This window comes from Hemitrygon akajei, chromosome 29 (genome assembly GCF_048418815.1).
Source record: "Hemitrygon akajei chromosome 29, sHemAka1.3, whole genome shotgun sequence".
NCBI classification, from domain to species: domain Eukaryota; kingdom Metazoa; phylum Chordata; class Chondrichthyes; order Myliobatiformes; family Dasyatidae; genus Hemitrygon; species Hemitrygon akajei.
Window position 1 is genome coordinate 42,674,827 of NC_133152.1, and position 13,756 is coordinate 42,688,582.

Genomic DNA, 13,756 nt, shown 5'->3' on the forward strand with positions numbered 1-13,756 from the left:
AAACTACCGTAGATTCCGGATTTTAAGCCGCTACTTTTTTCCCACATTTTGAACAGCTTTGAACTTTGCGGCCAATAATCCGATGCGGCTAATGCAAGGTTTTTTTCATGCCGCCTCGTAAACATTTTGCCTCGTAACAGTAGACCAATAAAATTGATGAGTAGTTCACAGAGGTCCAATGAAATTGTACGATAAATCAAGCGCACTTTCACAATTAAATTATTGTAAATCAGTCATTTGTACTCACCCTCATCAACATGGAAAACACTCGAAGCATTGTGCTACCTACCCTCTTAGTTTAAACTATATTTGTTTTCTGTACTACATCGCGGGATGCTATGACGACACACCCGGTTTCGCGGCGTCTTGTGGGAAAATGCCGTTTGCGATGAAACGGAAAGGAGGGGGTCGAGCGGCGGAGCGGCTTTGGATCCGAGCGAAATCTGCTTTTAAATGCCGTTTGCGATGAAACGGAAAGGAGGGGGGGGAGCGGATTCCGCGAGCGGCTTTGGATCCGAGCGAACTCTGCTTTTAAGTTAAAGGTATCAATAACTTTTCCTGGTAGGCTGCAGTATATATATTTTTTACCAGTCGTTAGGAGATATTGGAATGTTGTTCAGTAAAGAAGTATACGCAACGTATATTTAAAAGTAGCCGCGTACGGGCACGGTTCGAAAAAAAGCATTTGCAATATGTATTTGTTTTTGTTACCATATGGATTTAATTAAAAGTTAAAAAAATCCTCACGTGTAATATCTTTCTGTGTAAATATCTCATATTACAACGTGGGACACCTGCGGCCGAAAATCCGGTGCGGCCTAAAATCCGGTGCGGCCTTTACATTTAAAAAAATGATTTTATTTCTAAAATTAGTGCCAGCGGCTAAAAATCAGGTGCGCTCTGTAGTCCGGAATCTACGGTATATGCATCATTCAAAACAAAATACTAAGGATGCAAGCAATTCGTATATAGTTCCCAGCAACAGTATTTGTCCTACTACGTTAAGTTGTTTGCAGATATACCAAAGTTTAACTCCCATTTTAATGCTTGGTAAAAGAACAATGCTGCCATATCACAGCAAACATTTGGATTATGATTTAATTATGAAGGTAAAGATTATAACTTATTTATTTATTGAGATAGAATGCAGAATAGGCCCTTCCGGCCCTTTGACCAATGCCCGCCAGCAACCCCCGATTTAATCCTAGCCTAATCACAGGACAATTTACAATAACTAATTCACCTACCAATCAGTATACCTTTGGAATGTGAGAGGAAACCGGAACACCCGGAGGAAACCCTGCGCAGCCACATAAAGAATGTACAAACTCTTTACAAACAGCAGCGGGAAGTGAACCTGGGTCACTGATACCGTAGAAGGCTATTGTGCCGCCCTAATTCTTTTACATAAGGGGATAAAACCCATATATAATTGTAAATTAATCCAAATGAAAGCTACAAGTTTGCGAAATCCTAATACTCTTAAAACAAAATTGCCTTTATAATTTTTCTTCAGTCTACCTGAATTTTGATATTGCTTGCTTGATATCTGGCAATGTAGAAGCAGGAATTTTCTTCAGAAAGAAATACTTGCCATTATAATTGCAACCTGGGTACTATTAATTTTCCTCTGTTGAGCTTCAGGCCACACAACCAGACAATCACCAAGAAAGCTTATTCCACCCTCCATAAGATTCCAAACTCAAACACTGACTCAGCCCACTCTAATCTGTGTATCCAAATCTAGTCTTGCCTATTTCAATGCAGTTCTAGAAAACGACCATTGTTCTGCTGTCCCATAATTGTTGTCATCCAAATGACTGATGAGGATAGGGTAGTGGATGTTGTCTATGTAAACCTTAAAGCTTTTGACAAGTTCCCTCATAGTAGGCTGACCCAAAAGATTAAAATCACATGGGATCCATGCTGAGTTGATAAATGGGATCCAAAATTGGCTTGGACATAGAAGACAGAGGCTATTTGTAAGTGCAAACACGAGGAAATCTGCAGATGCTGGAAATTCAAACAACAACACACACAAAATGCTGGTAGAACACAGCAGGCCAGGCAGCATCTATAGGGAGAAGCGCTGTCGACATTTCGGGCCAAGACCCTTCGTCAGGACTAACCGAAAGGAAAGAAAGTAAGAGATTTGAAAGTAGTGGGGGGGGAGGGGGAAGTGCGAAATGATAGAAGACCGGAGGGAGTGGGATGAAGCTAAGAGCTGGAAAGGTGATTGGCGAAAGTGATACAGAGCTGGAGAAGAAAAAGGATCATGGGACAGGAGGCCTCAGGAGAAAGAAAGAGGGGGGGAGAACAGGCAAACAACTAAATATGTCAGGGATGGGGTAAGAAGGACAGGAGGGGCATTAACGTAAGTTAGAGAAGTCAATGTTCATGCCATCAGGTTGGAGGCTACCCAGCCGGTATATAAGGTGTTGTTCCTCCAACCTGAGTTTGGATTCATTTTGACAATAGAGGAGACCATGGATAGACATATCAGAATGGGAATGGGACGTGGAATTAAAATGTCTGGCCACTGGGAGATCCTGCTTTTTCTGGCGGACCGAGCGTAGGTGTCTATTGGTAAGTGGTTGTTTTTCTGCCTAGAGCTCTATGACAAGTGGTGTTGCACAAAGATCAGTGCTTGTAACACACATTCATGATTTGGTCGAAAATATCGGTCCAATTTTGCAGATAACACAAAGATTAGAAAAGTTATAGATAATGATGAAGCATGTTAAAATATATGTTGTAGAGTAGCAGACCTGCTGGTATTTAGAACAGAGAAATGACAGATGGAGTTCAATCTGGACAAGTTTAAGGTGATGCATTTTTGAGAGGTCAAATGCAAATATGCAGTAAACGGTAGGAGTCTTGTACCCAAGACCCTTCTGTGCATTAATACTTACAAGTCCATAGCTCCCCAAATATGGTGACACAAGTGGACCAAAAGAGGCAAATGGCACGTTTGCCTACATCAGTCAGGGCATTGGGTATGAAGTATAGAAGGTCTGTTGAGGATTTATAAAAATCTGGTGAGGTCACATTTGAGTTTTCAGTGTAGTTCTTGTTCCCACACTAAAGGAAGGATGTGGAGGATCTGGACAGGGTGCAGATGGAGTTATGAATGTGTGTCCATTAGCTATATTTAAAAAGAAGTGGTTAGTCAAACTTGGATTTTTTACTTTGGAGTGCCCTGATAGAAGTATATAAAATTATAAACGGCACAGATAGGGTGGAAATGTCAAATGATAGAAGGCATAAGTTTAAGGTTAAAGAAGAGTTTAAAAGACACATGAGGCAAGTTTTTTTTTTATAAAACACACAAATGATAGGTGACTGGAAATCGTTGACAGAGGTGATGGTAAAAACAAACACGATAACAACAGTTAAAAGGCATCTAGCAGACATGAAGGGATATGAACCATGAGCAGGCTTAGACCTGATGGTTGAGAAAGGTCTGTTCCCTTGCTACCCCATTCCTAGCTCATCCTTAGTCTTATCTTCAGTGCTCACTGAGCCAAAGACATTCTCAACAGGAAACACCTGACTGTAAAATTTTCAGCATTTCAAATTAAATGTATGCCTTCATTCTTCCTATTTTTAACCTCTTCTAGCTCTAATAATGGCTTCTTCATTTTTGCCTTCAACCATGCCAAGCACTAGAATTTTCTCCCTAAACCTTTCAACCCCTCTATTCTCCTTTATTATTTAAAATCTTCCACAAATGATCAAGTTTTTGATTATCTCACAATCTACTGGTGTGATTGAATGCTGGTGATCAGGAAATGTCATTTTGCTGCCCTACATGCATTATTTAAAATCGAGTCAATGAGAATCAAATCAAAATTTACAAAGGGTAAGTTAAACAACATTACATTTAGATACTGGATACTAAATACTTACTTCATCTCTGGGCACAAAGGAAGCCAATTGCTTGATCTTCAGAGGCTGGTTGTTGTTGCATTTTTTGCAGAAGAGAATTTGCCCATTTGGCCATTGCTGAATTTTGGAGGCTTGTGAAGGAGTGGCCCAGCTGGTCACCATGTGGTTCAAATGCTCCATATACTGAGCAGGGATCGGCTTATTGTAATCACCATTCTGAAAGAAAACATAACATTGTTATACACTGAACACTGGACAAATTCTAGTAAATCGGCATTAAATCACCATGAATTTAGTTGGATCGTTTATCAAAAGCTGCTCATTGCAAGTTAGGTTAAAAAGGTACTGATTATTTAGCTGAGTGGAGAGCTATATACACAAGATGCTAGGTACTTCTGGATCCCACATCAGGCACTCAACAGTTCTACTGCATTTAATTCTGATGCTTCATTGAAGGCAAGTTCATCTCAACAAGCTGACTGGTTCCAGCATGTACATCTTGATCTTTTGTGCGAATTCTAACTTCAAGGACAGAGAACTAATTTATTCAACAAGAGAAAAGACATTTTAGTTCAGTCAGAAAGATCCTACAGTTCATCCATGTGGTACATTTCTTAGGATACAAAATCATTATTTATTACATTCATTCATGCCAAGATGACAAGGCTAGCACTTACTATTCATGACCTCCTGCAATGAATATGGTGAAAGTACTCCTGAAATACTACTGCAGGGGAACTCTTGGGATTTAACAACATTTTGTTTTGAAGAAACTGCAATATAATTCTGAATTCAGATGGCACGTGACATGGAGGAAGATTTGTACTGGCTTTTATCTTCCCCCATTTAAACTGACAGAGGTCATCTACTTGGAGGTACTGAAAAAGAAGCCATGGCAAGTTAATGTCATTGTGTAGATCAGGCACACTGGAATCAGTGGTTTAGGTGCTAATAAAGCTGCTGCTTTGTCCTAGATGGGAGCAAATATCTCATCTGGCTCAGAATAGCTCCAACAATAGAGCTCAAAGTATTCTAGTACTTTGCTTTCTGATGGTATAAACTTCTGAGAAAACTGGGAGCATGTCATTCACCACAGAACACACTCTCAGGCTTACCTTAATGATCAATTTACCAGTCTACAATGAGGTGGGACTCAATGATAGAAATAATATTGATTGTCATGGGGAGGTAATTTTACCCTCTCTTTGTGGACTCTTGCACCCAATTCTTCATTCAACAGTGAATCCATCAGTCCTTATTTACCTAGTATTTATAAACATTTGTAGATGCCAATAATTTCTAGGCAAGCTAGAAATTAGTTACTTGATTCTTCTAATTCCTTCTGTTCTTGACAGAACTGGATTTTGCACTGAGTGCATTCTGGTTAAGCCCAACTTGCAACCTATTATTTTAGGGAATTATTTAAAATTCCTCAAATCGTAAAAAGAACTGTGGATATTTATGGGAAAGGTGCTACCCCATGCTAAACTCTGACCAATGCAAGAGGCAATGAGTTAGGTAATGCCGCCCACAACAAGAAGCATCAAATGTGCATTTTTTTCTGTCAAAGAGAAACCTATGGTGACAAAAAGCATGTTTTCTAAGTTGTTTGATGCGCAACGGTGCTAAAAATGTGCTAGGAATCTAACCTCTTGGAAGCCATTGTATTGTTCACAGTTTGGACAATCCCAGCAGTTTCTGTTCCCATAGGGTACAGTTGTATCCTGGTTGCAGAACCAGCAGTTCACCTTCACATGGGTTGGCTTTTTTCTGCAAAACAAAACATAGAAATTGATAGCTATGAGGCAAATAAATGATTGGAAATCTACAGCTGGGAGTGATGAAATTGTTCTCCCAGCACTATAGACAGATCCTGGAGGCTTTGGCCTCCATGTCCTTTTATTCACCTACTTTGATTTGTTCTCATTATCAGAGAGACCAAGTTCATATTTGCTTTAATTAGCTCCATAAATCTGAACACTAGCTTTGACAACTCAAAGGCATAAAACTGATTTATTCAAACCAGTACAGATGAGAAAGAAAACCTGTATTCATTAAAATTGATTCTACCAGTAACCGAATGCAGGATCTTTCTGAATTCACTTCAAGATAATTGTTTTAATAACCAGAGTGAACATGGGACCAGAGCACTTTCATGTCAACATCGGTCTTTAATGTCAATTCTTAATCACGTTGAGGTGGCAGTGGCGATGAGGTGACCTCATGGCCCTCCACAACTACTGAGGGTACTTCATCTGTTATTGCAGAAGCTACTATTGCAGAAGCTCCTTGATCGTAGATTTTTTTTGCCAACTTCTCTTCTTTCCTGGACTCTTTAAATGAGGGGTATACACCCGGGAAATGTAAGCAGGCTTTTTGTCCCACTGAGCATCTAGAACTAAAGGTCAAAGGTTAAGGGTGAAAGCTAAAAAGGTTAAGGGAAACAAAGAAATTTGGATAGGTATTTGGATGACATGGGTATGGAGGGTTATGGTCTGGGTGCAGGTTGAAGGGACTAGGCAGATTAATAGCTCTGCACAGTCTAGATGGGCCAAAGGGCCAGTTTCTACGCTATAGTGTTCTATGACTTTATTTTTTTTATTGATTTTTTAATGCATTTTCTACACTACAAATAAAAAACCCCAAACCAAAATAAAAAATACAGTGCAAAATAAACATACAATAATAATATAATACAAAAATGATAATTGAGAAAGCACCTAAATTGAAGTCATGTAAAGTTAGTATCCTCCCCAAGCCCCACAACAACAAAAATACTCCAGACCAACCAAAACACAATATAGAGAATATAAATCAGGACATTCAAACCCCCAAAACTGTAAATACACTTGAAAACAGAAGATAATAATGCCTACTACCAAAAAAAAGAGCTGAAAGGGACTGCAAAAAAAACCTTAAGAGGAAAGTTATGAAAGTACTCAATAAAAGGTCCCCAGACCTTATGAAACTTTATATCCGAATTAAGAATTGAATAATGAATTTTTTCAAGGTCTAAACAGGACATAATATCGTTAAGCCATTGAGCAAGCGTGGGCGGGGCAACATCTCTCCATCTAAGGAGGATTAGACGTCTAGCCAGGAGAGAAGCAAAAGATAATATTCGACACTTAGTCGAGCTCAAACGTATATCTGTCTCACCCAAAAAACCAAACAGAGCAATTAAAGGGTTAGGTTCTAAGTGGTGATTCAGAATACAGGATAAAGTTATAAAAACATCTTTCCAAAATTTCTCTAAACTAGGACAGGACCAGTACATATGATTAAGAGAAGCCTCGCTCCTTTTGCATTTATCATAATGTTAGGGTAATATTAGGGTAATTAGACTACCCTATTTATTAGTCTAATAAATATTAATTAGACTAATATTAGAGTAAAATTGAGATAATTTAGATTTGGACATATGGGCTCTATGAACAATCTTAAACTGTAAAAGGCAATGGCGAGCACAAAGAGAGGTTGAATTAACCGATTTGAGAATCGAGTCCCAAATCTCATCGGATAAAGAGATATTTAAATCATGCTCCCAAGCCATTCTAATTTTATCCACAGGGGCACGCCGTAAGAATGCTAATTTATCACGAATAAATGATATTAAACCTTTACCCAGTGGATTAATAGAAAGAAAGAAATCCATAACATTTTTCTCGGGCATTTCAGGGAAGTTAGGAATTAAAGGATTAATAATGTGTCTAATTTGGAGATATCTAAAAAAAATGGGCATTAGGCAGATTGAACTTAGCAGAGAGCTGTTGAAAAGATGCGAAGCGATTATCGATAAAAAGATCTTCAAAATGTCGATTATCGATAAAAAGATCTTCAAAATGTCGATTATCGATAAAAAGATCTTCAAAATGTCTCATGCCCTTCCTATACCAATCATAGAATGTTGAGTCATACTAGTAGGTAAAAAAAAGGTGATTATGTAAGATAGGACTAGAAAGGGAAAAACCATAAAAACCATAAAATTTCCTAAACTGGGCCCATATTAGCAAAGTGTGTCTAACAAGAGGATTAACAATTAGTCTAGACAAACTACTAGGGAGTGCAGAGCCAAGAAGTGCAGAAATAGATAAATCTTTAGTGGAATTCAACTCCATTGCCACCCAATTAGGGCACTCGGGTTGGCTATGAAAAAAAGACCAAAAGGTAGTGCAACGTATGTTGGCTGCCCAATAATATAAACGAAAGTTAGGTAAGGCCAAGCCACCCTCTTTTTTAAATTTTTGAAGATAAACTTTATTAATTCTAGAGCGCTTATTCTTCCACAGATATGACAAAATAATAGTCTAAGGAATCAAAAAAGGTTTTAGGAATAAAAATTGGGATAGATTGAAATAAATATAAAAATTTAGGGAGAACATACATTTTAACAACATTAATACGACCCACCAAGGACATAGATAAAGGTGACCATTGTGACAGACTCTGTTTTGTAGTATATAAATGATTGGCAAAATTTTCATGAAAAAGATCTTTAAACTTCCTTGTAACTGTAATCCCAAGGTAAGTAAATTGATTATGAACTACTTTAAAGGGGAGGTCACGAAATGCTAATTCTTGTGCTTCTTTATTAATTGGGAAAAGTTCACTCTTATGTAAATTAAGTTTAGAGCCAGAAAACTGGCTAAACTGATTAAGAAGTAAAAACATTGGAGGTAAGGATGTGGACGGATTTGAAAGAAAAAGTAATAAATATCAGCATAAAGAGAAACTTTATGCTCAACACCCCCCCCCCTCCAGATCCCAGTCAGTTCAGGACAGCTTCAGAATGCTATCGCCAGAGGTTCTATAGCCAAATCAAAGAGAAAGGGACTTAAAGGGCATCCTTGACGGGTGCCACGTTTGAGGTTAAATAACTGGGATTGCTGAAAATTAGTCAAAACAGAGGCGGTAGGACACAGATATAGCAATTTGATCCAAGAGATAAAACTTTGACCAAAGTCAAATTTTTCTAAAACTACAAAGAGGTAGTAGTTCCACTCTATACGATCAAATGCTTTCTCCGCATCAAGGGAAATAACGCATTCAGGAATTCCAGTTGAAGGTGAATATAAAATGTTAAATAAACGCCGAATGTTTAAAAAAAGGAAGACGGTTTTTAATAAAACCAGTTTGATCATCAGAAATAATAGAGGAATAACAGTTTCTAATCTATGAGCCAAAACTTTGGCCAAGATTTTAACATCAACATTAAGCAAAGAAATCGGCCTGTACGAAGAACACTCTGTTGGGTCTTTACCCTTTTTTAATAAAAGAATAATAGATGCCTCATTAAAAGAGGGTGGCAATTTACCATAATTAAACTAGTCAGATAGTACTGAGAGTAACTGAGGAGAAAGGAGTGAAGAGAATGATTTATAAAATTCTACGGGGAACCCATCAGGTCCAGGAGATTTCCCTGAAGACAATGCAGAAATAGCAAAAGATATTTCTTCTGATGATATAGGCCATATATGTCAAACTCAAGGCCCGCGGGCCAAATCCGGCCCGCGGTGGAATTATCTTTGGCCCGCGAGATAATATCTAATTACTATTAAAGCTGGCCCCAGTAATCGAAGCGCCTATGGCGTATGATATGGCTAATGCTGAGTTTATTCAGGTACCAGGTTTTCAGGGTTTTTAGTGTTTATTCGGCAGTCTTGCTCGGCAGTCCTATTCATAAGATACGGAATTTGTAAAGTGAAACACTTTGTAGTTATAGCAGAGACTGAGACACATGAGAGCAGGCTGAAAAAACTGAGGCAACGAAAGCTGCGTTCGCACGCGTCCGACTGATCCGGCCCACATGAAGCTGCATTTTGCTCAATCCGGCCCGTGAGCTAAAATGAGTTTGACACCCCTGATATAGGCTCATTAAGTTTTGCTTTAAAATCAGATGAAAGCGAAGGAATATTCAGATTATTTAAGAAAAAAATCAACAGAAATATTCTCATTCAGAGATTCAGAGGAATAAAGCCGAGAGTAAAAATTTTTTAATACGTCATTGATTTCTAAGTGATCTGATGTAAAATCCCCATTCTCCTTCCGGATCTTTGTAATATGTTGTTTAGCTTTAGAACGCCTCAGCTGATTAACTAGAAATTTACCAGATTTGTCACCATGAATATAAAAGCGACTCTTACTTTCAAGAAGTTGGCGTTCAACAGGTTGAGTAGACAGAAGATCAAATTTAGTTTGAAGTTCTACACGCTTCTTGTATAATTCAGGATTATTAGTTTGAGCATACAATTGATCTAATTCTTTAATCTGATTAATTAGGTCTAATAGATCTATACGGGATTTTCTATTAAGATTTGCTGTATAAGGGATTATTTGACCCCTCAAATATGCTTTCATGGCATCCCAGACAATCTGGGATGACATTTCAGATGATGTATTAGTGTTAAAATAAAAAGTTATCTGATCCTTAATAAATTTTAGAAAATCATCATCCGATAATAAAGTCGAGTTAAAATGCCAGTGTTTATTCCTCTGAGGGAGACCAGGAAAATTTAAAGACAAAGTAATCGGGGCATGATCAGAAATCAGTATACTCTGATAATCACAAGAATAGACAAATGGAGTAAGTTGATTATCAAGTAAAAAATAGTCAATTCTAGTAAAGGTATGGTGAACATGTGAAAAAAAAGAATAATCTCTCTCAGTAGGATGAAGGAAATGCCATATATCTGAGATACCATAATTAGAAAGAAAAGAGTGAATAGCTAAAGCAAATTTAGTAGGTGATCTAGCAACAGAGGACGACCGATCCAAATTAGGATCTAACCAACAATTAAAGTCGCCACCCAGTATAAGAGAATATGAATTTAAATCTGGTAGTGAGGAGAAAAAACGTTCAAAAAAAATTAACATCAAAATTGGGAGCATACAGGTTTGCTAGTACAACTTTAGTATTATATAATTTACCAGAAACAATAATAAAATGGCCATTTGTATCAGATATCTTATTATGGAGTTCAAAAGGAATATTTGAATTAATAAGGATGGTATTGGAGTATAAAAGTATAAATTTACCAAAACTATGACGTCAGTTCTGAGCTTATGCATGTACTCAATTTAGTAGAATGAAATCTTAGGAATGTAGAGGTAGCTAAAGAGCTAAAGAAATGTAGATTAGAACATTGCTCAGTTCTGAGTTTCCTATTTGCTATGCATGTACCCAATTTGGTAGGAGACTGCAGTCTTAAGATGACAATGGTGTGTTAATGAGAGGTAGCTAAAGAACTAAAGAAATGTAGATTAGAACATTGTTCAGTTCTGAGTTTATTATTTGCTATGCATAATGTACGTGCAGTGCAGCACGTGTAAAATGCAACTAGAGATTGCTTTAAAAGCTGCTGTGTCAAGGGTGGGCAATCAGTGACTAGCTCAATGACGGTCTCAGCTTTGATTTGCAAATTAAAGTTTAACCCTTCTTGAAGAATCTTCTGCGTCTCCTGGTCATTTGTAAGGCACGAAAAACCACGACAATGGAACCCCCCCCCCCCCCAGCTTTGGCGGCAAAGGATGAATGAAAATGTTGACCCACCCACTTTGACAAAAGCCGAGAATTATCAAAACTACGAATATGAGTTTCTTGAAGGAAAGCAATGCCAGCTTTGAGTTGTTTAAAATGAGAGAAGACCTTCCTTCTTTTAACAGGATGATTCAATCCCTTTACATTCCAGCTCACAAACTTAAGTGTATTAACCATTATCAATTGTTAGTGCATAGAAGGTAGCAGGCATATAAAAAATCAAACAGTACAATAACAGTCTGGGAGCAAAAATGTAAACATAAATCAGTAGAATCAGAACAGAGACATGTCCTGAATAACTTGGAAAAACAAAAAAAACAGTGAGTAGTGTTGGAACTGGAGAACCCACCGCATCCTCGCAACCCAAAACTAGACGGCTACCCAAAAAAGCAGCTAGTGCTACAAAAAATATTAACCCAAAAATGACTTCCAGTTCCGTATCGTTAACAAAGGTTCCGTATATATAATATAGCAAATAGCTAATTTATGCACTAGAGAGCAAAACTACAAATAGGAACAACTTCATCAGAAAAGGTATAAAACTTAATACAAAAAAAATCAGAAAACTAACCAACCTGCGAGAAACTATGAAAGAAAAAAAATTTTTTAAAGGGGGAAATTATAAATTTAAAGAGAGTACTTATCAGCCATTTACAAATAAAAGCAAATCTTATACTATAAATCAACTAACAGGGAGGCCTTCAATAAAAAAACTCCAAGCCTCCAAAACAAATTAAGATCAATTGTAGTTCTTTATAGATAAAGTTATACAGAAGTAAAATAAATTACACAGGTAAAATCTAAAAGTCCGCAGGGAAACATTAAACTTAAATCATCTATTTAGGAAAAACGCACCAAGTCCAGGGAGAGATTAACTAGAGCCCTTAGAATCTCAATAGTTAATGTCTGAATTATTCAAGTGTTACAAATGTGCCACAGCTCTGAGGGGCTGAAGGGTGCGGGGTAGCCCCCTCCTTTGTGAGAATTGCAAGATCACTATTAAGTCAGTTCAGGGGACACAGGAAATGAGAGAAAGACATGCAGAATCCACAAAAGGGTTGGAATGTGTCCTGGCCTCAAAAGGTGGACCCATTGATACCGGCTATTGTCTCTTGGAGACGGACTTGTGTATTGCATCCTGCACAATGCATCGAACCCCCCCCCCCCCAGGCAATGAACCGAGGGGGAGGTTGGTGGAGGGACTGCATCATCCCAACCTGATCGACATCTGCGACCCTGTGAGTCAGGATAAAAAGAGGGTCTGGGGGAACAGCCCCTCAGTTGCCCCAGAAGAAACGCTAGCGATCCCGTAATAGCGAAAGCCGGTGGAAGGCCATGTGCGTCCGCTTCCACTTGCCCGGAATCGGTGGCCTTTGCCACGGAAAAACAGTTTTTAGCTAACAACAGGGAACTCAACTCCCAATGACTCTCAAAGAATTGACATCATAAAAGGAATGGGCAAGTTTAACCCGTCTCTCTCTCCAACCAAAGGCTGCAGCCTACAGCTTGACTGAACTAAAGTGACTTTTATATTTCCATCGGACAATACATTATCCCCGAGACAACGATAGAGCTATTTCTTATTGATTATTATTATACCCACGCTTTTAGATTTAGTATTGACGATGTATATTATCTGTGTGTTTGCATTGATATTATTTTTGTGTATTTCTATCAATAAATACTGTTAAAAATAGTACCATCAGACTTCAACGGACCTCTCTATCTTTGCTGGTAAGTGACCCAGTTACGGGGTACGTAACACAAGTAAAGTCTGAGTTCGGAAAAAAGAACTTTACTTCGAAAAGTGCTTATCAGCCATTTTAGAAAGTCAGACTGGTTCTGAAGAAAACAAGATGGCTGGAAGATTTCCAACAAACAACTCAGCCTCCTTCACTGATTTAAACCACTTATATTCTCTAGTAGTAAGCGTAATTTGAAGATCGGCTGGATTTCGAAGAGAAGGTCTGAATCCACGATCAAAAAGCACTTTCATTACACCTTTAAACTCAGCACACATCTTCAGAACCTGGGGGCATAATCTTCCACAAAACGAATATTCGTGTTTTGAAAAGCAAAAGTACCTCTGCGGCGTGCCTCCATAATCAAATGGTTTTTCACCTGGTATCGATGAAAGCATAAAATAATTGGCCATGGACGGGAACCCAAAATTGTGCGAGGAACATAAATCCTGTGAGCCCTTTCTAGCTCAGGTGGAGTTGGAAGAAATTCTTTCCCGAAAATCTCACAGAGAAAAGAGGAGAAAAATTCAACGTAGCCTCCGGCAAACCAAGAATTCGTAGATTGCAACGTCTGCTCCAATTTTCGAGA

General features: G+C 38.2%; 1 protein-coding gene across 2 annotated transcripts in view; it reads right to left on the minus strand.

Moving 5' to 3' along the window:
* The window catches only part of tmem201 (transmembrane protein 201), a 185,878-nt gene that overhangs the window by 158,359 nt on the left and 13,763 nt on the right, over positions 1 to 13,756 (minus strand). For both annotated transcript variants that reach the window (XM_073032260.1, XM_073032259.1), the window contains exons 2-3: positions 5,538 to 5,658; positions 3,910 to 4,104 (exon numbers count right to left, since the gene is read on the minus strand). In XM_073032260.1, coding sequence (XP_072888361.1) covers positions 3,910 to 4,104; positions 5,538 to 5,658 — 316 coding nt within the window. The remainder of the gene's footprint in view (positions 1 to 3,909; positions 4,105 to 5,537; positions 5,659 to 13,756) is intronic.